Source organism: Diadema antillarum, unplaced genomic scaffold (assembly GCF_040938485.1).
Source record: "Diadema antillarum isolate AM-2024a unplaced genomic scaffold, OU_Dant_1.0 scf00000144, whole genome shotgun sequence".
In the NCBI taxonomy this organism is placed as follows: Eukaryota; Metazoa; Echinodermata; class Echinoidea; order Diadematoida; family Diadematidae; genus Diadema; species Diadema antillarum.
Window position 1 is genome coordinate 374083 of NW_027271033.1, and position 25763 is coordinate 399845.

The following is a 25763-nucleotide window of genomic DNA, read 5'->3' on the forward strand; positions in this document are numbered from 1 at the left end:
ATGAGGGGAAAAATACTTTGAGAGTACAAATGTTTTTGGGCAAGAAAGGAGTGATCAGGTTGAGTCTTCAGCTGGCCTTCAAGTAGAAAAAACCCAGCATTCAATCACTCTCAAAATTTTCAAAGGAGTACATCTTCTTTTGATTGGTTGGAGAAAATTTTCCGACAATAATCAAGATTTGGGTGAAAATCTGGAAGCTGCCTTGTGTACGGGAAACCTGGAATTATATAAAAATAGAGATTCTTGTGTTGGACTCAGGGGTTTATTTTGTTTGGTTGCTTCAGTTGACTTGTCCTGTCACAAAGTCCTATAATTACTGGCATATGCTCCTTTCACTAACATCTCCCAACTGAAATCTTTATTGGTATAAACCCTGAGAACACATTCATATCCTGTAAAGAAACCCATTTCAAGACAAATATACACCTGCATTGAGCCACAGAAGTTCCACCACTGAAAAAAAAAATGACGGGAAATTCAGGTTTTGACTATCATTCATAAATTGCTTCATAATTTTGCTCCCAATTCACTGTCTTCTAGGATTCAATATAAATCTTCATCTCAATATAATTTCTGTAATGACAATACTACAACTGCTCTCCCTTGACCCCTTACAATTCTTTTTTAAAAGAAATAGTATATTATATTCAGCTTCTAAACTATTAAACAATATCCCTGTAAGGTGCAGGATAATAAGTGATATTGCATTGTTTATGACAGAAATTAAGAAAAGTGCTTCATCACCGCAATACTGTACATTTAAGTATGTTTTCACAGACAAATTAGTCTAATTCTATTGTCCACCCTGTGTCTAGTTAAAGGTTGCATTTCATCCCTCACAAACCTTTTAACTATCTACATTGTGACATATGCTTATGTTATTTTCTTATCTTTGTATATTTCCGTGTGTTACTATTCTCCTTAGTTCTATCTTGATTTCTTTTATTGATTTTCCATGTTACTATTCATTTGTAAACATTTTAATTACCTCTATTTGTTGTGGTGACACGACATTTCCTCTTGCAACAATTGCTCTGGTCTTATTTTTTTCCAAGGACTTAGGGCTAAGGTTAGGGTTGTGTTGAAATAAGGTTTAGGATTAGGGTTATGTTTGTCGGTAGAATTTATGCTTGGCTTAGTGTGCCGACATTTCATGGGAGCAATTGTCACACGAGCAAATGTCATGAAACCATTTGTTTAACTTTGCCTGTAAAATAACCACTACAAGTAAGTCATGAACATTCACAGCCTTGTTGAAAACTGGCCAATAGCTAAATGCAGGCTTTTTACTCCATGAATGAATTAAAGCAAACAAACAAACAAATATATTCCTATATTCTTTCATTCTAAACATCTCAGACTTTGGGAGTGGATAGAGGATAAGGCCCAGGGCCCTGTTTGATAAAGCTGTTCGTAAAGTTATGAACAACTTATGAGCGACTGGTGATCCATTCTTGTGCTGCATTATGGAAATTCTGATAAGTATAGCACATCAGAACTGATCACCAGTTGCTCGTAAGTCGTTCGTAACTTTACGAACAGCTTTATGAAACACCTCCCTGGATTTGTAAACAAAAGATCTGGGGTTCAAATCCAACCCGGTACTTTCATCCTCGGACAAGATGTTTTCCTCACAAAGTCCCTTTCAACCCAGATGTACATAGATGGGTACCTGGCAACGCAAGGGTAATGATAAAGACAGGGCCCTCTAGATCTGGGAGTGCAGTGTCTACACTGAACAGGCCACCCTGGGTAAAGAAGCTTAATGCTGTTATTGTGCTATTTCCTAGAATACACTTACATTTTTACATCCCTTGTGATAGAAAAATAACACTTTGCACAAGTTTCATTTACTGAATTTGATTAATCCTTGACCTTAGACTATGAACGATTCCCTCCACCCCAAGTGATATGATAAAGTTGTATTGCCTTGTGGTTAATGTAGGGGTGAAGTATGACATGTGAGAACTAGAATCCACCTCTATAGACAGAGTTACACTGTATAACATCCAATGTGAGAGGAACACTAAAATCTTATTTTTCTTCTATTGTTTATCATACCTTGGGGGTTTTGATACTGCTCCCTGGAGTCCAAGCACATGTCTGTGATGTCACCGTGTCTAGGGTAAGGGCAGGTGTTGCTGGGATCATTTCCTCACCGTCACTTTGTTCTTCATCATCTTCCTCTTTGTCTTCTTCTTGTCTCTCTTCTATTTCATCCTGGGACTCTTTGTTTGAAGACTGGCTGTCTCTCATGCAATCAATCAAACTTCTCCTGCAACTGTTTCTTCTCATCTATAAATGGAAAAGAAAACATTCTAGGTTGTTGACTTGTCATATTAATTCTTGAAAGGTTGGATTGCAACACTTTGTTTACAAAATAACTGACACACGTATAATAAATCAGTGTAAAAGTGGAAATGTTTTGCAGTGTTGAAATTTTCACACATTTCATGCAACCAGAAACTAGTGCAAAAATGAAAGCATGCCAGTATTTTTGCTTGCTATATGTTCCAGTAGTTGATGTCTTGATTCTACAGAATTAAAAACACATGAAACTCTTCTCACCCAGCTGAGCGCAAAAAAATTATTGGCACAAAAATATCCACTCTTACAGTAGTCTGTTCACATTGCAAAATGTTCTCAACAAATATGCATTGAACATGCTTAGGGGGTATACAAACCTGTGTTTGTTTTTCAATGAGTTGACCACTTATATTTTTCCAATCTTCTATTAGGATCATTAAAAAAAAGTTTGAAATCACCGAAGGTCCGTGTCAGAAACAGCAATGCACAGCACTCTGCAAGAAGCAGAGTACCTATGCAGAGTTTCAGCATATTTGGTTTATTTGATGTAAATATGTTGTGATAGCCGGTGAAAGTTTGTCACTTCACTTCTCAGTTAATTTCATCTGTAGATGATATCACAGTAATAAGTTATACAATTATCAATCATATTGTGTGTCTGAGAACAAATGATACAGCAATTGGACTACAGTGCACAGTAGACTAGGCTACATTTACATTCTCACAAAATCACTACTGTAAAAGTGGTTTCTTTCGCGGTGATTTTATTTTCGCGCTTTTCACGCTAAGAGGTTGAACCGCGAATTTAACATCACGCGAAAAAGTTTTGAACTCGTCGCTTGTACAACGCTATCATTACCGACCGTGAATTTAAACACACGCGAAAAAGTCCGCACCGATGGAAACCGCGAAAGTTTCTGTACGCGAAAGAAACCACTTTTACAGTATATCCTGCAAGTTACAGCCCTTCATTTATAGTTTAATGAAGCTTCTGACAAACTTACCATACCCTGCCATAAGTAATAAGCCCTTAAAAATTCAATTATTATAATTGATCTTGACCACTACTCACCTGGAGTATTGACCTTTCACCCTCTCTACTGAAAGGAAATATTTCCCTGATTCATTTCTACCCACTATGCGAAATAACATAACTGCTGTAAAAGTGGAAATTTTCATGTATTTGGCGCCACTACAAACATCATTTCCACCTCATGTGGTTACTTGTAAATATCATAGCATATCAAGGGTTTTTATTATTATCATTATTCCATCTGGTTAATCAGTGGGGTATGTAAACGGACAACCCAAAAATACTGGAAGAGAGGCAAAAACAGGTATAACTGACATATGATGACTTCAAGTTTGTATCACCACTATTGATTACAGTACTAATACCTTCTTCACAGAGATGTCACCTTCTGCATTCTCATCATATGCTCCCTTAAACTTCTGAAGGTCAGCTTTCTTCACTTGCAACTCCACCTCTGCATGGTAGTAGTATTGATGGTCGTCTATTTCATTGGCTTTGTCTTGTGACTTCCGCTTTTTTGGTGCTTTCCCATTCTACAAAGAAGATTGAATACATACTGCTTAAATCAGAAGACAAGACAACAAAAATTTATGATGCATTTAAATCAAAGATTTTACAAACTTCTTCACAGAATTGATGCATAATTTACATACTGTATATGCCATATTGTTAGTGACTCTGATTTTTGCAAAATAGTGGCTGCGAACAATAATTACAAGTGCGGTTAAATTTGTGTACCGGTATCATTTCAAACAGTATGCGCCCTGGGCTTATATAGGACTATTGAACTTAATTATCAAGCACTTTGTTCATGTACTGTGAACTGCACACCAGTATATGTATGTATGAATGTTGCACTCAAGTCAGGATCAGGGTAATATTATCACAGTGTTCAATTCACAAATTACACCGACTCGCAAAATTCATGAAAACAAAGACACTACAAAATACAGTATACACTATATGTATTACACCCAATGGTACTAACTCTGCCTTGTTTATGTGTGATTATGTTTGCTGTGGTGATCATCTTCAATCTAAGATAAATTACCATCTATCCAATCCATTACCTCAAGTCTTGACAGATGACTGTTGGCCTTTTTTAGAGTCTCAAGATTTGTGGTGATCTTGCTGAAGCCCATGAAGTTTGACTTTGTTTTTGAGTAAGTGGAAACCTTGAGTTTTGGTTTGTCCTGAAGCCAGCTTCGTTCACTCTGTGCATCATTAGCAGGTGACACTGGTGGGTATGTGCTGAAATCCTCTTCAAACTCGTAAACACTGGTTGACATTGTCTGTGTACATACACGTAGCAGTAAAAAAAAAAAAAAAAAAGAGAAATACATCAGAAATTCCTCAAACAATAAAATACATAAGAATTAAAATGACTTTTTGAGGTTTTTATGATGTACAATTGTTGAACTGAATTGAACTGAATTGAATTGAAATGGTTTATTGATATTACAATTGTCGCAGCTAAAGGCCAAACTGAATATGTCAAAACAGATATCGTACAAACCAAAAAGTAGACTCTCAATGCTCTTGATTAGGTTTTCAGCTTAATCTTCATAAAAAAAAGATCTTCAGCTTAATTTGCATAATCAATTCATCAATTAAAATAAGAAATTGATAATTAAAAAAAGAAAATAAGATACAACCTAGTAGATTAGGACGTTGGTGTCAGGCGTGCCAAATTTCATTATGATCGTGCCACTAATGGGCAAGATCTCATGGGGCGGATTTTTGTTATTTTGCCAGAAAGGATCAATGAACTTGGGAGTTCAAGCTGCACATTTTTGAGGTTTCCAAGGTGAGGCGCGCCGCACAGTTGAGGGTTTACGACGTAACAAAGGCTTCTATATATTGGGAAATGCAGTGATTTTTCATCATGCATACATTTGTACGTATGGGCGGAAATCACTGATCTCTATGGCAGAGCAAGATCATCAGTGGAAAGTAGCTGCTTGGCGGAGGTCTGCGCTCTCAAGAGTGCCTTTCTAGTTGATAATTGTGTTGATTGTAGAAAATTTTTGAACTGTCAAAATTTTTTTTACAATTGTTGTGACTGACCTAAGATCTGATATGATCTGCTATTAGATCACCATGACTGCTCCACGATTAAGACTATATGCTCACCTAATATTTTAGTATTTACTGATTGAATCCATACATGTTTATAAAACTGGGGTAGATTCCCCCATAAATTCTTCAAGGATCCCAATCAGGCCTACCCTGAAACTGAAATTCATAACTCTTTGCTTTCCCTATATTCACATGCTTTCACAACAGTTTACTTGCTGATATCAAAATGTTTTCCATTTCTCATTATTTACTTTTAAGGGTGCTGCTTTGAGTCCAAACATTGAACTTATGCAAAATTTAAATAACATTATTTTTCTATTGTATGTGAAATTCTTCTTTTGTTCCACTCTTTGTCTAATTCAAATCCCCTTGGTGTCATCCACCTCTTTTCCTCAGACTAAACTCATCTCCCCCCCCCCCTTAGAAATTCTTCTGGCTTTTTAGCCTGCTTCTTTGTACATAGACCCTTGGCTCAGGCGAGTCTAAGATTCGTTGCTTTCTTGTCAAATGTCAGGTTGCAAAGGAAAAATACTCCAGGAGTGCTGACATAGCATCACATCTGCACCAGGTAGGAAAATGGTGATGAAGAAAGCAACAAAAGCCAGTTACCTTTGATTTCTGCTTGGATGAAGCAACAGGTGTCCGGAGGCTGGTCTCGACGTCAGATTCACTATATGAACTTTTGAGAGGTGAAATGCATAAAATCAGCTCTTTATTACCCTGTTGCCAGTAAAACATGACCAAGGTAACAGTCAATGATTACCTTTCATTGTGTATTTTGTAAACTCACTTTTAGATTTTTCATCAAATAAGGTCTAAGATCCCATCACTGAAACAGTGAAGCACCTGCTTACAGGCTACTTTTCTTCACAAAACTTGTGATTCCCTGACTCCCACAAGAAATTCCACAGGAATGTTTCTACATACATATATTTACACATTAATAGTAAGATAATGCATTGAAAACCAAGGAGAGAAAATTAGGCTGTTCTCTGAACTTAATGGTAGAATAATCCTTCAAAATACTCCTTGAAGGGATTTTCTGGAGGTGTGTCAAGAACGGTCACTGGTGCATTGAAACCATTTTTTTATGTTAAATCCCATAACCAAGTTTGAAATCCTTCTACTGATGATAAGGTCAACAGAGGTTAGTAATTGAATCAGTCTTTGATTGTACTTGGAAAAAAAGGATATAGCATGTACTGCAAAACATGATATATTCATGGCATGAATTTTTCGCGAATTGGAGCCGACGGCCTTTTTAGCGGCATGAAATTTTCGCGAACTGGAACTGGTATTCAATGCATATAGTGTAGAAAAGAACTTCAATGCATTCAATGCATTCAATGCATATAGTGTAGAAAAGCGCGCATTTTAATTTCGCGAATCTGCGCGCTCGCAAAATTCGCGAAATTAAAATGCATGCGAACATTTCTCGTTTTACAGTATATCAGTCCTGGCACGATCTATTATATAGATGATGACTGACGGGGGAGGGAACATACCGAATGTTCCACCCGAAGGGTTTGAAATGCTATTGAGGGAGGTTATAAGTCCTGAGACGAAGTTGAGGGACTTATAGCCTCCCGAAATAGCACTTCAAACCCTGAGGGTGGAACGTTTGGTACATGTTCCAGACAACAAAAGTCATCATCTGATATATCATACGGGCTAGTCAAATACGTCAACGTCAACCACCAGCACAATGCACTCGATCGCTCGCTCGCGCAGAGCCAAATTCACTGTGCACGCGCGGTCCTGTCATTTGTTCTGTCATTTGTTACGTGAAAATGTTTTCCCATGGGAGATTAAAGATAGCCCGTCCCTTTTGCATTCCTTCTCAAATAGCACAGAACGTGATATATTCCACCAGAATGACAAGAGTATTATAAATCTATGACATTTCTGTGATATTTGAAGGTTGTTAGCCGTTAAAATTCAAATAATGCACCAAACGCTCACCTAACATATTATGTGTACTAGGCACAGCTGCAGCACGATGTACAAAACACACGACAGCACAGCAGCGAGCACCGCGATTGATCTGAATGTAGCTACATTGTATCTCACAGTGACCTGTGGTTGCATGTACACGGCACTAGTGTACTTTCGCACCTGCTTGTCAAACGACCTCCAAACAACCACAAACTCACCCTGGTTTTTAAGTAACCTAAAATACTTCCATCTGAGTCTCCAAAGTCCACTTTTAGCGTTTACAAGTGTCGGAAAATCGTTGGAAAATCTTGATCGCTATTGCTGGAATTGCTGCTCGGTGCGCAAGCACAATTACGAATTGGTCTACATGTAGCGACACAGTGGCTTTTTCTATGGTGTCATTGAAAAGCTAAAATATGTTTTTTCCTTGTAATCGGCCAAGGTGGAAATGGTATTTTCTTTTTAAAGACACCATAGAAGAACTTCCCGTGGTCACTGTGAGATAGCTACATTCAGATCAATCGCGGTGCTCGCTGCTGTGCTGCCGCGTGTTTTGATCATCGTGCTGCGCTGTCTGCTCCTGTGCAACGCAGTTATCACTGAACGAGTAGCTGCGATCGAGATTATTCCAAGAATTAGATAAATGACAAAATGGTGAAAATTCCATTTCTACTGGACTTGAATCTCGCTCAGATGCAAGTATTTAGGTTACTGAATAACCAAGGTGAGTTTGTGCATGTTTGGAGGTCATTTGAATTCACTAGCTTCTCTTACTTTGTTATCAATGGCAAATAACAACACACCACTTACATGAACTACATGTACAACTAAGTGCATCACACAGGTCTGTAAAACTAGACTAGTACTTAGATTTGTACTTTTTGCGAAACTCGCAAAAATTATTCAAATCTTAACGGTCAATCTAACTTAACAAATAAAGACCCCTTTTAGTTCAAAATTTACAGGAGGTTTCCAAATAGTGTATTCTTCAATACCTAAGTGTTCTCACCAATTTTTCAAAAATTTGCATGCAAAAGGGATTGGCTGTCTTTAACATTTACATAACAAATGTGCCTCCATCACGTGACTGTGTGTAGCCGATCACTGACCGGTATTTGACTAACCCATTTGATATATGAAATTGTTAAGCCCCTGTCAAGGTTGGTCTATGTGGGTATGGTGTAGTTCTTACAGATGACATCCTCTTTGCCCTTCATTATTTTGTACAGGCAGGTGACTTGCTTGGCATCTTTCCTCTTGGAGTGGGACCCATCCTAGTGATTCCTTGAGAACTGTGATGCTTGTGTCTTTTCTACACATGTTTTAATGAATCTTGCAGAAGCATTTTTAACACTCTCAAGGTCAGATATATTTTTATGTAGGTATTGGTATCCCATGCACAGATCACATGACTTTAAGACCGTTGTCTACACTCTCATTATTACAGAATAAGGACCCATGGAAAGTTTATTTCAAATGAAGTATTTAAATGCAATAAAAACACATCACTGCATATTTTAGAAAAATCAAGCCTGTGGTAAAAACATTACGGTGAACTTGTGAATGCTTGAGCATCATTTCACATGACAGAAATCATGTCCTAGACATTTTCTCTATGATGCTGCTCACGATACAATAAGAAAACTTTCTTCTTTTATATTACTAAGCCATCCATTCGTTCACAACTATGTTCATTCACAACTGTCATTTAGGGATTTGTGTACTGGGAGCAATAAGGGAGTATCAGGCAACAATGTAAAAGGAAAATTTCCACATAGGAAGTTATGGACTGATATTCAAATGTGTCCGAGTTGTTGGATGTTTAAGTGATCTATTGTTCTTACAGGGCTGCCAACACTGACTGATGGGTGAGAGTGAGATAGAGCGTGAGATTTGGTCAAAATGCACGAGTCTCACATTCAATGCGTGAGAGTTGGCAGCCCTGTTCCTATGACAGTGCTTTTTGCTTAAGTCAATTTCTTTCTTTTTTTAAATCCTTTTGTAAACACTGTTCCTGTACTGAATCCTTGATATCAGCTTGTACTTTTAGTGCTTCATTGCTGGACATTTTTTTTTTTAACCCATAAAAAAATATTACTTTAGTTTTATTACTTTTTTTTTAGTACCGAGAAGTTGCAGCAGCACAATCCGATGTAATACATGCACAGCATATATCAAATGATGAGATGTTGTTCCCCACGTAACAGTTATCTTATGAAGATATGAATACAGTATGGTAATATTTTTCCTCACTTGTCACCCTCTGTGTAGTCTACTCTTGGAACATTACGTCGTCTTCTTCCAGCAGCAACACTTTTCCCAGATGATTTCAGGAAGTCCTTTGGAATTGAAAAAGAAAAGTATAATTTGATGCATATATCTTACACACATACTTTATTGCAAGATTCCCTGTCAAGTAAAATGAAGAATGAAAAAAAAAAATTTACTTTAATAATCAACCAAATGATACTCTGGAGCAACTCACATCATCATGCTGTATATACAGTGTATAAGCACATGTTAACAGGGAGACATTAGAAAGATAGCAGAAGAGGAATGAAAGAATCAGGAACTCGATAACCTGAATGAAAGCAGTAAGCAGTAATTAGCAAGGAAAGAGTAATATGACACATTAGGTCCCTGTGGTTCTACAAAAAAAAAAAGAAAAAAAAAAGGACAAAGCTCTACAGATGCAAATTATACTTTACATACATATCCATACATTCATTTCATGTACATCACCAACTTACAATTATCCTGACTTATGTCTGTGAATACATTCAAAAGAAAAGGAGATCAATGGAACAATCAACTACCTTGCAGAGATTTCTGAAACTCTCAACTGAGGCTTCAGTTGCTGCATCATCAACAGTTGTCAGGCCTGAGAGGTTCACCCCAGTCTCTTCTGTATCAAACTCTTCAATATGAGGTCCAAAGTGTGTTCTATACTTTGCTCTTTCAGTGGACCTTTTTCGGTCATCTTTGGACAGTTCATTCCCTTGCATACTTCTTATTCCTCCATTCTTTGCCTTTGCTGCTCTCCTACATCTGCCCTGGGTAGTCTTTATAGGTGACTGAACAGCATGCGGCTCCTCTGGCATATCATTTTTGGATTTGTGGTCACACTTTCTAGGTTTAAGAATGGATGGCTCTTCTGATCCTTCTACCTCTGCTACTTTCCTTTCCCTTCGTGACTTCTTCCCCAGCTGCTTGATTTTAGCTTCTCTATCAATGTCTCCTCTTATTTCACCACTGATACTTTGAAAATTTGAAGTGCTGTCCACAAGAGCTGCCAGTATCTTGCTCCGTCTAGAAGTGATATCCTCTACTTGTTTCTGGACAATCTCTTCCTGGCTAAGCTCTTCATATGATCTACCAGAAGTAGTGAAATCAGCATTGCTGTCGGTATGCCAAGAATTTTCCTCAACTTGTTTTGTGCTTTCTAATATGCTGTCAATGTGTGCAGTCAAAAGACTATCCGTGCTTCTATTATCCTCTGTCATATTCTTATCATCTTCTCTGGCCGATGATCCTTTCTTCAGCTTTGTATCAGAAAGTTCACTGTGTGCATATTTCTTTCTGCCTTTCTGTCGGCTGACTGACTGAGGAAGTAATTTTTGTTTGTCAATCTCAACATTGTTTGCCAGTTGGCTTTCTCTGACAGTTTGTTCATTGCCATGTGCATTTTTTAAGGTGAGATTCCTCCTTCTTTCTGTATCGTGGAAAGTTCCAGCAGCCAAAGTACCGTCAACTGCAGCATGTGTCACTGAATCACCCTCATTCCTGTCAGGATCAAGTTTCTTCTCTGTGTTATGTACAGGTGTTCTAACCTTTCTGCCACCTTTGCATTTATCCTTTTTGTCTGGGTCACGAGTCTCTGCTTCTGGGCTGGATTGTATGTTGTCATGGAAGCTTTCCTTCTGCAAACTCACACAACTCTTCTGCTTTGGAAGACTTTGCATTATAGACTTCACAAATTGACTGATGTCAGTATCCTGATATGCTTCAGTCACTTGGGTTACTTCTCTTGCAACCTCAATGTCAGGAAGAATATTTTGGTCATTGTCGACCTCTTCCATGGCATCTTCACGAGAAGAGCTTTTCTTTGTCTCACTCTCAATTTGCTCATCACTGCTGTCAGGCTTTCCTGTCATTCTCGTTTTTGATGAAATGCAAGACTTCCCCTGTCTACTTGTTTGATTTCCCTCAACATGAAACTCCCAGCGCAGTGCTTTACTGACCTTGTGACTCTGTGGAGTGAAGTCATCCTGACTGTTACTCTCTGTGTGTAGCTCTGGGAAAGGGATTAAATCCTTGTTTTTCTCTCCCTCACTCGCATTTTTGAATGGCTTGCTATGTGCCTTCCTCACTTTCTTAGAGTCTCCACTAGCATGTGTGCTGTTGTGATGTGTTTTGTCTTTGTGTTTACACAGTGCAATGCTGCTGGCATTTGATGATTCTTCAAAGGAGTAGGGATCTTTCCCATCATCAAGATGAGAGGTAGAGTCTGCATCTGCACTCTGAGGCCTGCTTGTGCTTCTGGTTATAAGCAAGTTTGGAACATTTCCTGCAGGACATGGGAGAGACACATCAATACAAATTTTAGGATTGTACAGTTGACTGTTAACTTTGACTGCAGACCAGACACTAACATTCAAGGATACATCCTATAGTTAGTTATGTCTACTACCTGAAATGCAAATGACATTGAATGAATTACAGAAATGACATACAAAGAAAATGAGGCTATTATATACTGATACCATTCATACAACACACATGCATCAATTACTGTTAAAATCATTGTTGTTGGTAGATATTTTCATTTTCATTATCACTATTATTTTTCAGAATAAACATCTTCATCACCATACTCATATCTACAGAATGGAATGTGCATGGCATTACGAGATTAAAAACAGTGCCAGTTGCATGCATTTCAAAGGGCCATAATAGAAATGGAATGTAAACTTCGGCTTACCACATGCTAGATCACTGCTTTTTCTGCCTGAAGTACTTTTTGAAACAGTGCTCTCTTCGGTTATATCACTGAGAAGAGGGCTAGGGAACCTTCCACTACAAAAGTAGAATAAATAAAACGAGTCAAGAAATGTTGACAATGAGTCAATACACATGAAAAAGACTTTTTCAAGTGGCGGTGGTGGGAGATGAACATGAAAAGACAGATTCTTGTCAGAAGAACAGTACATGTTGTTAGATAAAACTTTGCGATTAAACCCCCCCCCCCCCAAAAAAAAAAAAAAAGAATTAAAAAGCTGGTTCCTACCTTCTTCTGGTCATTGTCACTGGCTGGGAGTCAGGAACGATATCTGTACATCTTTCATCAGGAACTGAGCTGGGAATCAAGAAACCTGTAAAATAAATGAACATTAAAGGGATCGTATAGTTTTGGTTGAGACCTAATTTCAGGTTTCTAACATTTTTTGGTGAGATAATCAGAAACCTCTTATGAAACATGAAAGAGCATGCAATTCTATGAGGAATTCAACGTTTATTCGATGAAAATTGGTTTTGAAATGGCTGAGATATCAAAAAAGAGCGATTCTACTAAAGTGTGGGTCTCACACTTAATCCCGATCGCTTTGTTTTACTTTGTTTTTGGATGTTTTAGTCATTCCAAACCCGATTTTCGTCAAATAAACTTTGAATTCCTCTTAAAATGGCATGCTCTGTACTATATAATAAGTGTTTTCTTGGTATCTCGCAAAAAGTTAAAAGCCCAATTCTCATCTCCACCAATACTGTACTATCCCCTTAATGAAGCAAACCTTGAGCAAGTACCCAAAATAATCATCTAATAACTCATTTATTTCACACTGTGTATGGTGAAGACAAAATTCTACGCGTGTTCCCCTTGCTTGGAAAAAACAGTCACAACACATGTAAGTGTACAACAAATAATTCAAAGTGTTTTCAATTAAATACTAATATGGAAGAGATGAGACCATTTAAGTGACACTAGTTAACCATCCAGAGTGTAAGTTAACATTACATTTTCTTCCTTCAAATTGGTGTGAACTTTCTTAACTAGATATACTTCCAAGCAAATATTTATAAGCTCATCTTTCTAATCAATACCATATATGATCAATGTCAATGCCATTTTGGTCTACAGATCGGTAAAAAGGAACATTAAAATGACCTGACAAATTGGACAACATAAGCCAGATCAATGAATGGTTATGAGCCTATACATACAAGTTTATCTTACTCTTTCCATCAAAAGCTTCTCTTTATTATACTGTAAACACACATGATGAAGACCAGTAGTACCCCATAATGGCTGCCCTTAGAGGAACAGAACACAACATCTACACCAAAGCACAGTTTCTGTGTTACTACACTGCATAGAAGGCAGAAGTGCCAACATGAAAAATATAAATCTTAGATTATTTTCCTCAGTGCAAGTTTACCTGCATTTTCCACAGCGAGGGCATGAGCTGCACTGTTCTCATCAATCTGTGGTGGGAGATAAGGCTCATCCTTATCCTGGGAGTTGGGTTCATTCATTAGGTCATCAACTGTCAGTTTGCTGTCTTTGCATCTCTTAACATCACTTTGCATAACCCCTTCAGTAGGTTTTTCTTTTGACATCTTAATTGGAACTCGCTTATCTTCTGACACGTTGCCTGTATTTTGACATGGATCACTGGATGGCTTCTCCTTCATGCCTTTCTTCCTTTTCCTTTGACTTTTCTTTGTCTTATTTTCCTTTCCTTTCAAAGTAAGCAACAAATCTGTCTCATTTCTTAGAGTAGCTTGTCCTTGGTCTGTCTGGTTATGACTCATCCTTTTCTGTTCTTTATTTTTTCTTCCTTTTTCTGTCATTTCTGTCTGCTGCTGCTCTTGATCAATGGTTTCTGCCATCAATATTGTGGTGTCAGAGTACAGCTTGAATTTCTTTCCTTTCCTTTGCTTGCTATTCATAGTCATGGACTGTTGTAATGTTGTTGGAATAGCAGTCTCATCATTAGATTTCTTGCTGGATGAACTGCGTGTGACTCTCCCAGAAGACTTTGATGCTGGATCAGATTTCCCACCTTTTCTCTTTCCCTTTGTCTTGTGCTCATGCTCATCAGTGACATCTTGATTTATGTCATTCTGGGACCGAGTGCAAGGTCTTGTGACAATATCTCCAGAGGAATTTACATCATGTGTTGTTTCCTGGACAAGGGTGGTACTACTTTCACCTACCATTTCCAGTGCTTTGTCTCTGCTTCCCAATTTGGGTTTTTTCCTCATTTCTTGCCTTGTTTTCTCTTCAGTATATTGTTCCACGTTCTTCAAACTTGCCTCACCCTTTGCAGTCACACACTCTGTACTTCGTACAATTTTTTGTTCACCTATTTCTTCATTCTGCTTTCTTTCTTTTTTGTCTGGAAGTGTTATGATTCCCAGGCATTCTTGATCATCCTGTTTTGGCTGCTTCGTTTCTTGTACCACTTGATACCGTGGGGATTGACAACTAACAGTAGCTCTACAGACAGAGACCTTCCTTGGAGTTGTACTTCTAGCTTTTGAGGAATTGCCTATGTCACTGTCAGAAGATATCTGCACTTTGTCAGATACTTTGATTTGGAGAGGAGTCTTTACCTTCTTCGTACATTTTAGACCTCTTGTTGGCGTCTTCGGTTGAACAAAACCTGATGAAGAGTTGCAATAGATGAAGTCATGGTGTGTGTTGATTACTAAAATGTGATTAGCCTTTCAACATGTAAAGACTTCAGTAAACTCCAATAGAATAAAAATAGCATGAGGCTGAAAATCAACTTACTTGGAAGAGAAAAGTTTTGACTTTCCCACATGCCCTACTGTACAGGGGAAAAAAAATGACTAAGCTGAAGTTACAAACTCGAATAGTGGATAAGCTGAAGGGAAAATTCAGTCACTTGCACTTGAAGCACAAGAGAATATTTATGTGAGTCAAAGTAAAAATTCTGTTTTATCATCTCACAAGTGGCTGGATCTGCCTATGAATCTCATAATGCAAACTTGCATCACATTACACTAACTGCTGCATAACTCCAATGTGCTCTCCTGGTTTTCATCTGCACACTTAGCATGTTGCTGGGTTCATCACACCACTATGACCAATAAAATCTGCTACAAACCCAAGGTATGTTTTTGGTGTGTTTGCTTCTTCTTTTTTTTTTTTTTTGGGGGGGGGGGGGGGTGATATTGACTTTGCAATATTTTGATCCATACACGTATACGTGACACATTTTCTCACAAATATTCAACTATATAATAGTATTTCTTCAAGCTCTTAGGCAAAACATAGCTCTCAGAGGGGCTCAAAATACATCTTCCACCATTCAGAATTTGCTTGCATTATACATCAAAAGGGCTACCAAGAAACTTATCTGGCTGACACAATTTGCCAAGATAATGAGTTGTTGTGGAGAATTTGGGGATCAAGACTGTAAAACAATAACATTTGCTGTAATCAGCTTTCATTCCTAAAGAGCTCTTCCCGTTCTGAACAGAATAGCAGGTAGGTAGAACATTACGACATTATCAATCATGGCCTAGCAACCATATTTCCCCAAAAGCTGCATGTGATTCACAGCTTGGAAGATGTTACTGCAATGGCCTGATTTGTTGATTACAGTGCCCTCAGTTTTCGTTCATTATTTCGAAATTCTGTTGTAACTGAACAAATGTACATAGATGATAATCTTTTGACAGGAATTTTTACTTCGTTGTTATAAGCATTTTGTTGTACTCATGTTTTTATATACTTAGCAACCACAATGTGAAATGTTCTCAGATTACAATACTGTCAGCATATACGTTTTGGCTAATATTTTGCATTTTTGTTATTACCCTGAAACCATGTCATCACAGCATTATTTCACACATTTCTTGTGCATACATCTCCAGTTTAGAGCAAAAATTGACAGTTTCTGCAGTCATATAGGAACTATATTTTACCTTTACGCATAAAAGGAATAAACATAAAGACTGTCTCACAAATAATGTGTAAATAGTAACAATGACAACCAGCAGTTGTTCTACGTATATAAACAGTTGATATTATGAACTTCAATTAATCATGTATGTTATAATAAATGTTAGCTGGAGAACTATTGACAGTAAAGAACACACCTTGGTGAGTTGCCTCTTCCACAGATGTCTTCAAGGTAGACAAAGGATTAAGTGAAGTCCTGGATGGAGTTGTCATAACCTCAATAGGAACTGATATTTTCCGCCTTAACGGAGGGATGGCCATCTCCCTTGTTTTGGCCTGCTGAAAGATTTTATGTTTGAGCAGATACATTTAATCCACACACACATTTTACTTTATGGTGACATTGTTAGCATTCAGCAGATCTCTTTGAACTGAAGTTAAATGTTTTGTCAACGGACGGGTATCAGCCCTTTTAATGCTGCCTCTGGTTTGGAAAAGTGAAAACTTGAGAATACGATCATCATCAGATATATTAGAAGTCTGTAATAAAGAGTTCAGACAGTTAAAGTCTTTACAGTTCATTAAACAGCTCCTATACCTCGACCGCTTTGATATCTTACAAGAAAGAAACTGTTTAACCCGTTCCTTCTGCAATTTTCCCAGAACCCTCAATGCCCAAACCACAATTATTCTTGCCCTTCGAGAAAGAATGGACAGGTTGGTAATCCACCTGGGCAAAAGCAGTCAAGCGATACAATTTCACCTATCTATGGTTAACTTTATGTGCCACCAAACCATGCAAAATATTGATCATGCACTATACCAGCACCTGAATGGGGTCAGCAAAAGTAAACACCTAGTGAGCTCAGTCTTGATTACTACATACAATTGTATGTCTTCAAACAACTTTCAAAGCAAAACAAGCACACTACAATTGAAAAGGTGAATTAAGCAAAAGTACATGTAATTTTGATACAGAACATTAACAAATATTGAAGGAGGAAATTCTAATCTTTTGATCAAAATAAATTTTCAGGTCAGTATAGCACAAGTAAACATAAATTTAGGCCACAAATGCAGACACTCGTCTACATTTTGGAAACCTGGAATGCCATGTTCCTGCATATGAGTTGACACTGTGAGAACAGGAACGAGTTAAAATGTCTGGAGGAGAGAACAAGAGTGTGACATGTGAACAGTTGATCCAATTTTTACAAATTTTACATAACCTTCAAATGCATACCTCTTGAACAGACTGTGCAACATGTCCAGGGCAATCCACATATCCATCATGGAAAGACTGTGGGATGTTGCTCAGTCCCCAGCTGGTGTTCTTGGTCCGATCTACCAGAACATTGATCTTGCTAACAGAGCTCCTTCTACTCAATGATGGTTCCTGTAATAGAATTGATTAAAAAGACATTTTGCAAGAAGGTGTATGTACTCACCAAATAAAATAAAATTAATATAGGTTTTATTTCATCATTATTTGACTCATTTTTTATGCTGTGAAATTTACACATTGCTTTATGAAATCAGCCATAAGTGGCTGAAACACTACTGATATATTGTCAGATTAGATCACCACTAGCAGTTATCTTATAGCAACCACAACCACAGTTCATCCTCAGAAATACTTGTGTATAATGTGCAGAAATATTGCAAGGATTTGAAAATATGCTAGCCAGTCATTTGGTATGACATATTGACGTTAATTCAGAGCTCTTCCTCACAAAAAGTAAAGTTAGGTATGTGGAAACAGACATTCGATGGGAAAGATTTAGCCAATCAATACTGTCAATTTCTATTGTATCCTGAATCCCTCCATGTCAATTCTGCTCTGCTCATTTTGACTTCTTACCTTCTGACGTGTGCTCACTGTCATATCAGAACATATTTATGTGGCAGCTACTGCAGGATTGTGACGGTAATCACATACCATGTTCACTTAGCAAGTGCTTTTTAGTAGTTTACAGTAGAATTTGCTTGAGTAGAAAGTAATTGCAGTACAAAAGCTGCACTTTGTTGCAGACATTGGCAAGTTACCATTGAGGGGGAAACATATTTTTCCTGGCCAAGGGAGAGTGCAAGAGCCTTGTGCAAGTCAACCTTTGGCTCAAAGATCATGCTGGCTATCTTCTCCCCAGAGGCACAGGCAAGAAATGATGATGGTGGGTCACTCAGAGTTAACTTCAACTTGATACAACCATTATCTTCTGTTTCTGTGAAGGGAGATTGAACATCACAACAAAATGTTGTGAAATGACATGGCTTGAAGCTACCATGTTACCCACTTAACTGGTACAAATCATTCAATGCTTCATCTTACCAACTGGCCAAACTACAGCGTGCTCAGAACTCTGCTGCTCGGGTCCTCAGTGGAACATCTCGCTTCTCCAGCATTACCCCAGTTCTAAAAAATCTTCACTGGCTACCAGTATCCAAGAGGATAGAGTTTAAAATTCTTCTTCATACATGGAAAGCAGTACATTCTTCAGTTCCAAAATATTTGCAAAACCTTGTTTCAGAATACGTCCCTGGCAGAAATCTCCGTTCATGTAATAGTAAACAATTAACAATTAAAAGAACAATCTCGACTCTCGGAGAAAAAGTCTTTGTTTCTGCAGCCCCATCTCTCTGGAACACTCTTCCACTGAGGATCCATTCAGCAGAGACCATTGAAACATTTAAAAAGCTTCTGAAATCACATATGCTCGCATCTTGTTTTGATTGAATTTTCAACGAATTGCTCATTGGGTGTATATCTCTATCTATCTCTTTCTTCTTTTTCAACCTTCTAATGTACAATTATGACTACGATGTATGCTATTCATTTTATAATTATGTCCCTCTGCGCCTCAGAATAGGCTACTAGATCGAAGGCGCATTACAAATGCTGTACTTATTAATATCATTATTAAACTTAGATAAAGACTAGAAATGTCCCTACAGCGACTGGTATGCCTCCACCATAATGCACGATTCTCCTACAGTAATAGGTCTATAGTACATGTGGACAATGAATGTGTGATTACATTTTCCCAAAACTGGCAAAATATTAACATGACACGTTTGTCACAAATGTGTTGAATGTTCACCTTCCTTGACCTAGGTTTAATTGGATGAATAAGAGAGTATGTATTTGGGGATTTTAGGACTTTAACTTGACTTTGACCCCTTCATAAGTTTATGCTGTGAGTAATTTTCAAGGTACAGAGAAAAAATGCAATTTCTGTATTGAATAGCAAATTGTTGCCATTTTTATCTGGCCTTTCACCCTTGACCTTTGACCCTAAAATTCAAAAGAAAATCATTGTCAGGCAGAACATGCATAAACATGTACAGTTGAACCTCTCTTATCTGGCCTCCCTTTATCCGGATCTCTCTATTATACGGACGCATTCTCGCCGTGATTTTTTTAAAAAAAATAATTACGGGAGGAAAGGGGGATTCCCAACTCCTTGAGAACTCCTAACTTACACAAACACACATGAATTACATATTACTTCCAACATGATTAACATACATTACATCAAATTTCCTTCCAAATTGCTTGCCTTCAGACATTTTAACATCCCCAAACATCCCCAAATCATCGCAAGAACATGGACACAAGATTATGCGCTTGAGTCCTCTCACATGTAACAATGAAAAGGTTGCAGTATACACATTACTACATGTGGTACTACAATGGGCTACATCAGTACATGTGTAGGTATATGCATATGTATAAAGCATCGAGTCTCCCGTATCCGGCCAAATCCCTTATCCGGATGAGCCCCGGTCCCGACTTGTCCGGATACGAGAGGTTCAACTGTACTAAGTTTCCAGATAACTGGAGCCACTTCCGAGAGATGGAGAAAGAATTAAAGTTTAGCGCTTTCACTTGATCTTTGACCTTTTGACCTTTGACTTTTTTTTTGGTTAAACATGCACAAACCAAGTTTAAGAATGAAATAATCCTGTAGGCATTGCACAAATATGAGGGAAATAGTAAGATTTTGAGTGTTACCCTTGACCTTTGACCCTGACCTTTGACCCATGAACCCAACATTCCCTAGATATTCACTGCCAGTGAGTACATAGTATGACTATGTTCCATGAAGATATCTTGGACCATTTCCCAGGGATATGGAGAAAAAAAGAAAAATTTTAACATTTTACTTGACCTTTTGACCTTTGACCTCATGACCCACAACTTTCACCAAAGAATCTTAATTGAGTAATACATGGATACACAAAGTTTCAAGAACATATATTCAGGCATTGCATAGACATGAGGGAAATAGTGAAATTTTGAGCATTTGACCATGACCTTTGACCTTGAGCATGTGCACCCAAAAGTTGATAGGCACAACTTCACACCCTAATACACATACATGCCAAGTTTCATGAGGAGATGTCTACAAGTTTTTTAGTTACGCTGTCCACAAAAAGCGATCATTACGGACGGACGGACGGACGGACGGACAACCCGAAAACATAATGCCTCCGGCACCATTTCCTGGTGGAGGCATAAAAGAGACACCATACAGACATATTCCCCACATTTTTTGGGGGGTGTAATTTTGCATTCTATATCATCCACACCATCCCCCCATTCTTTTAGTTCCATCATTAATCCAAAACACAAAACATTTTAAATAGCTTTGTCCATTCAGGAGCAAATTTATATGCCAAAAGATGGAAAATCCTTCAAAAATCCATAAAAATTCCCGGATCACTACCAAAATTGAATGAGGAGTTCCTTGTGTCAATAGCTACTTTTTATGCAAGTTTCATTTTAATCCATACACAACTCTTTTGAGTTATTTTGCAAACAGACTAAGCAATGTTGATAATCACTTTACCTCCTCCTTCCTTGGCGGAGGTAATGATATAGATTAATGCTATGTTTTTTAAAATGAAATAAAAATGTTATCAACTGAGTTACCAGTTACTGTATACACCAAATACTTTGTGAGGTTTTTATTTTTGCAAGTTTGTCAAGTTTGTCAAATTAAAGACATGCAAAAATAATGACTTTGATCCCAATATGAATGTGACACATATGTATACATTTCTCTGTTCAGTACAGTACTCCACAATCGTGAATTTGACCACTCGCAAAATCATCAGGGAAGTCCTGGTTAGTGAAAATTCAGACTTGCCCATGGCGTATAGAGTAAACTCTTGATTTTACAACAAAGAATTAATTTCTTTAAATACTGCATATGACTGAGGTGATTTGTTTGTTTACGAATTTCACAAGTCGACCTTTATTCACAAATTTGGCAGGTCTCCTAGATGTTGCATTCCATAATACAAATTCATTGTATATCAACTATAGGAAATTATATTACGAAATTACTAAATTTCTCAATAATACAAATATACATCTTCTCATAAGGTAGTTTCCAATGATGAATTCAAATACTCACAAAGTGCATTACAAGTCCCAATTGGCAAGATATTATACACTAAAAATATATGGCATATACACTTACAGTTTAGGATACTATTGCAGACCACTATGAGGAACATAGGAAGCCTACAGTGTCCAAAGGATGATGATACTAGAGTGTGGGCACAAGAATCCAAAGAGTTAACTTTTGAAGCAAGTGATATGCTTGCTATCCTATATACTTAACACTGTATAAGATATTCAGATTTACTCTGAAATTCTACTTAAGAGTCTAGATATGCATGATAAAGAGCCAAGAAAATCATCACTTCTACTCACTGAGGATGGAATATGATACAACTTTGTCCATAGGATAAGTCACAGTTTCCCAGAGACCGCTCTCCTGCATGAAAAAGGACAGCACTGTATGTGTATGTGTATTACAAATTGATCATCCTCATTCTTCTCAGTACGAATCAAAACTGTCAGAAAGTTTCTCTTGGAAGCATACGTACCACGGCATCATTTGAAGTGAGTCACTATGAACAATTCTTTTTTTTCAAGTAACTTAAATTGATGCTTTGGTTTGCTTGTGTAAGAAATGCTATCACAGTTTCCTCTGTGAGAACATACTCGATTATTAAGACGTTTACCAAGATGTCACTTCATGTGTTCCTTCATGAGTTACAATCAAAATATGTGCAAGAGTGTCAAATTACTACTTAATTTCTTGATTTGGAAAATTGGCAAGAAGTTTGAGGTTCTTTTTTCATATTGCCCATGCTGGAGAACTTGAATAGATGATATCACGAGAAAACCAGTAAAATGCTTTTATTGTTACATTATAGCATTATTACTAGGTTTATCTTTGTGCCCAACTTGTTATCAACTGTCCTTTCACCCTCAAACAAAATATCTCAAATTTAGTTGTATTCTAGTTGTCTATAACACAAGAATTGCCACTGCACTGCAATGAATTAATCATATTCCCCTTTTTCATCTTTTATTTATTTTTATCATCTTTATTTATTCCTTCAGCTAATCTCGGCTGGATAGCACTCATTGTCTTTCCAACTTCTCTGAAGTAAGAAACAATAAACCATAAGGCTTCCACCATCTTGTTATGTGACCTACCTCCACTATCACATAGGATAAAAAAAACCTTAAAAAAACAAACAAACAAGAAACATGAAATACAAGGTATTTTTGGTGAATGGGGTAAAATCTGAGTTTCTTCAGAAATCATAAATTTGATATCTTTTCGACCTCCAGTCCAAATTTCTAAGTCTAAAAATGCCTGGGAACATGAAACTATTTGGTTTGTGCAGAGCATGTTACTACAACATTTTGGATTAAGCAAGAATTTTGTTACCATGACAAAACAGCTGCTAATCTCCTGCATGATCGGCAAGCATCTTAACCACTCAAAGTCTGTTATCTCAAGACAATAAACTCTGGTGGCCTGCTTTGGTTGCATTTCTTTTGTAGATTTTTGAAAATAAGGTGTAAAGAATAAAATATCACTTGGAAGATAAGGGTCACGAAAACTAATGAAACATCAATTTTGCGACAGTCATCAAGCATCTGGGGTAACCAGTCACAAACACCATCGAGAAATTTGTATCTTTTTCTGCAAGCACATAAGGTACTTTATGCATCTTACCTCTTCTACATCTGATTCCTCATCAGCCACATACATAGTGATAGAATGACTGGCAGAATTGAAGTCCACCCAAAACTCACTCAGGTTCTCATCATTGGGACTCTTGAGCTGCACATGAAACATACCTTATTGATGATTGCTCTTATGGGTAGAAATCAAATCACTGCTTGTTCACACCATAATTACTGTAATACAAGACCTCAATAAGTTTTGCTTTCTACCAATCAATTACTATTATATTTCTGTGAAGTTTTATTTGCTTGAGTTTTGCATGCTGACTGACATTCAAGAAATCACCAACTAGCAAACTACTGCCTCCCATAGCACAAATGTAATTTATATCCTCTCTGAGGTGAGATATCAGTAGCTCTGCTCCTCACAAAGGGGTAACACATACTGTATTTGTCATTCTGTAATTTCTGATTAAAAAAAAATTCACAAAATACTTTTTACACATTATTTTTCATGAATTTTTCAAGTTGACAAATTTGTTGAAAAATTAACACCACATGAAACTGTTTTGCAAGTTCAAATGAACTACTGTATAAGTTGTTATTTTCACAAGGGTTTAAATTTTGCGAATTTCACAAATCACTGTTGGATCGCAAATTTAGCACGCAAAAAATGTCACCATGCGGTAAAGGTAACAGTGCACTTATGACCGCCTCGTTGTCATTCACAAAAACATTTCATAAAAATGTCTTAGACCTCCTCATTTGCAAAAATATCTGTACGCAAAAGTTACAGCTTATACAGTACAACAGATATTCTTGCAAAATACAATGCATACAAAGTACTCTTCCAAATTCAGATTCATGAAATACATTTCACATACAGTTTAGCAACTGTAGCATGTTCTCCTGATGTGGAATCCTTTTAACCCGTTGAGGACGAGTCCCGAGTATACTCGGGCAGGTGTCTATGGGAAATGCATGTTGTAGCAAAATCAACCATCCTCAACGGGTTAACACGCACATTTTAGGCTGACATGTGTACACTAAAATATACATCTGTACAATATGTAACTCCTTGTGGTCGTCCTCAACTGAGATGTCATTTCCTTGATTTGGTCTATACTTTCACCACCTTTGGCACACTTTCATAAAGAATTGTGAAGATGTCTAGCCATGAAGTCTCAATCAGGCTCAGCCTCTGCTAGGTAGTCAATCAAGCTGCCGCACAAGCAGTGGTGCTTGACGTCCTGTTGCACTGCTTCAACCGGCTTCCAGCATGGCAATGTACCACAAACCTGGAGAAAACTGCACTTTACTGCCTACTCCGTTAAAAACAGGACCGCTGAAATTTCACTTTATAAGCTTTCAAATCAAGAAACCCATAGTTAGAATACCCAGGGCTGATCAGGGTACTCTCCCAAAGCGAACTAAATGTGACCTGCCACAACAAAAGGATCCTAAAGTCACTGACAGCTGAGCCAAGAAACTCAAGTTTGAATTCAAATCATCAAAATCGGTCAAAACGATCAGATTTCCATTTTGGTATAAGTTTGTAGTCTAATGTATTGTCAATCATCTGCCAAAATTTTGAAGTTAAATGATGACAGGAAAGGCAAGAATTTAAAGGACAAGTTCACCTTCATAAACATAAGGATTGAGAGAATGCAACAATATTAGTAGAACACATCAGTGAAAGTTTGAGGAAAATTGGACAATCGATGCAAAAGTTATGAATTTTTAAAATTTTTGTTTTGGAACCGCTGGATGAGGAGACTACTACAGCTTGTGAGTCATATGCGTACAACAGTATAAAGAAAATATAAAGAAAATTCAACATATTTTCACTTTTTTCGCATAATAAAAGAGCACCTGACTTGCCTCTTTCTAAAGGCAGGGGTAATAATATTACCCATAACATTTGTCGGTAACGAGTCGAGGGAATGTGTACTTTTTTCATAAGATGAAATTTTGTGAAATTCTCTTTATATTTTCCTTATATTGTTGTACGCATGTGACATCTAAGTTTTTCACACACTGCAGTAGTCTTCTCAACCAGCGGTTACTGTACAAAAACTTCAAAAATTCATAACTTTTGAACGGATTGTCCGATTTTCCTCAAACTTTCAATGATGTGTTCTACTAATATTGCTACATTCTCTCAATCCTTATGTTTATGAAGGTGAACTTGTCCTTTAATGTGTTTCTGGGCCATGATTTTCTGACTTTCAACAGAACAGAAACGTGTTCAAAATTTTGGATGTAGCACTCCGCCCCTAGCAACGAGGGAGTGATCTTATTGGTCAGTGCGTGGCATCCTGGTTACTGATTGGTCATGTATAGACCGCTTGCGCTAAGCTTGAATGAACATCACAGAGGTTGCTTAAGAGCATACCTTCTATTGTCAAGAGGTGAAAAATGTCTTGCCTCCCCTTGATCATGATAGTGTTAGAAGAAAAACTTTTTAAGGCAGTTTTATC

General features: G+C 37.5%; 1 protein-coding gene across 1 annotated transcript in view; it reads right to left on the bottom strand.

Annotated features, from left to right (window-relative positions):
- The window catches only part of LOC139721492 (uncharacterized), a 51622-nt gene that overhangs the window by 7106 nt on the left and 18753 nt on the right, over positions 1–25763 (bottom strand). Inside the window, exons 10-24 of the mRNA XM_071632805.1 lie at positions 23333–23440; positions 22009–22072; positions 18333–18508; positions 17530–17682; positions 16484–16622; positions 14083–15018; positions 13789–14004; positions 12642–12726; positions 12336–12430; positions 10171–11921; positions 9608–9693; positions 6029–6098; positions 4411–4632; positions 3706–3873; positions 2062–2295 (exon numbers count right to left, since the gene is read on the bottom strand). Of these exons, the coding sequence (XP_071488906.1) occupies positions 2062–2295; positions 3706–3873; positions 4411–4632; positions 6029–6098; positions 9608–9693; positions 10171–11921; positions 12336–12430; positions 12642–12726; positions 13789–14004; positions 14083–15018; positions 16484–16622; positions 17530–17682; positions 18333–18508; positions 22009–22072; positions 23333–23440 (4503 nt within the window). The remainder of the gene's footprint in view (positions 1–2061; positions 2296–3705; positions 3874–4410; positions 4633–6028; positions 6099–9607; positions 9694–10170; positions 11922–12335; positions 12431–12641; positions 12727–13788; positions 14005–14082; positions 15019–16483; positions 16623–17529; positions 17683–18332; positions 18509–22008; positions 22073–23332; positions 23441–25763) is intronic.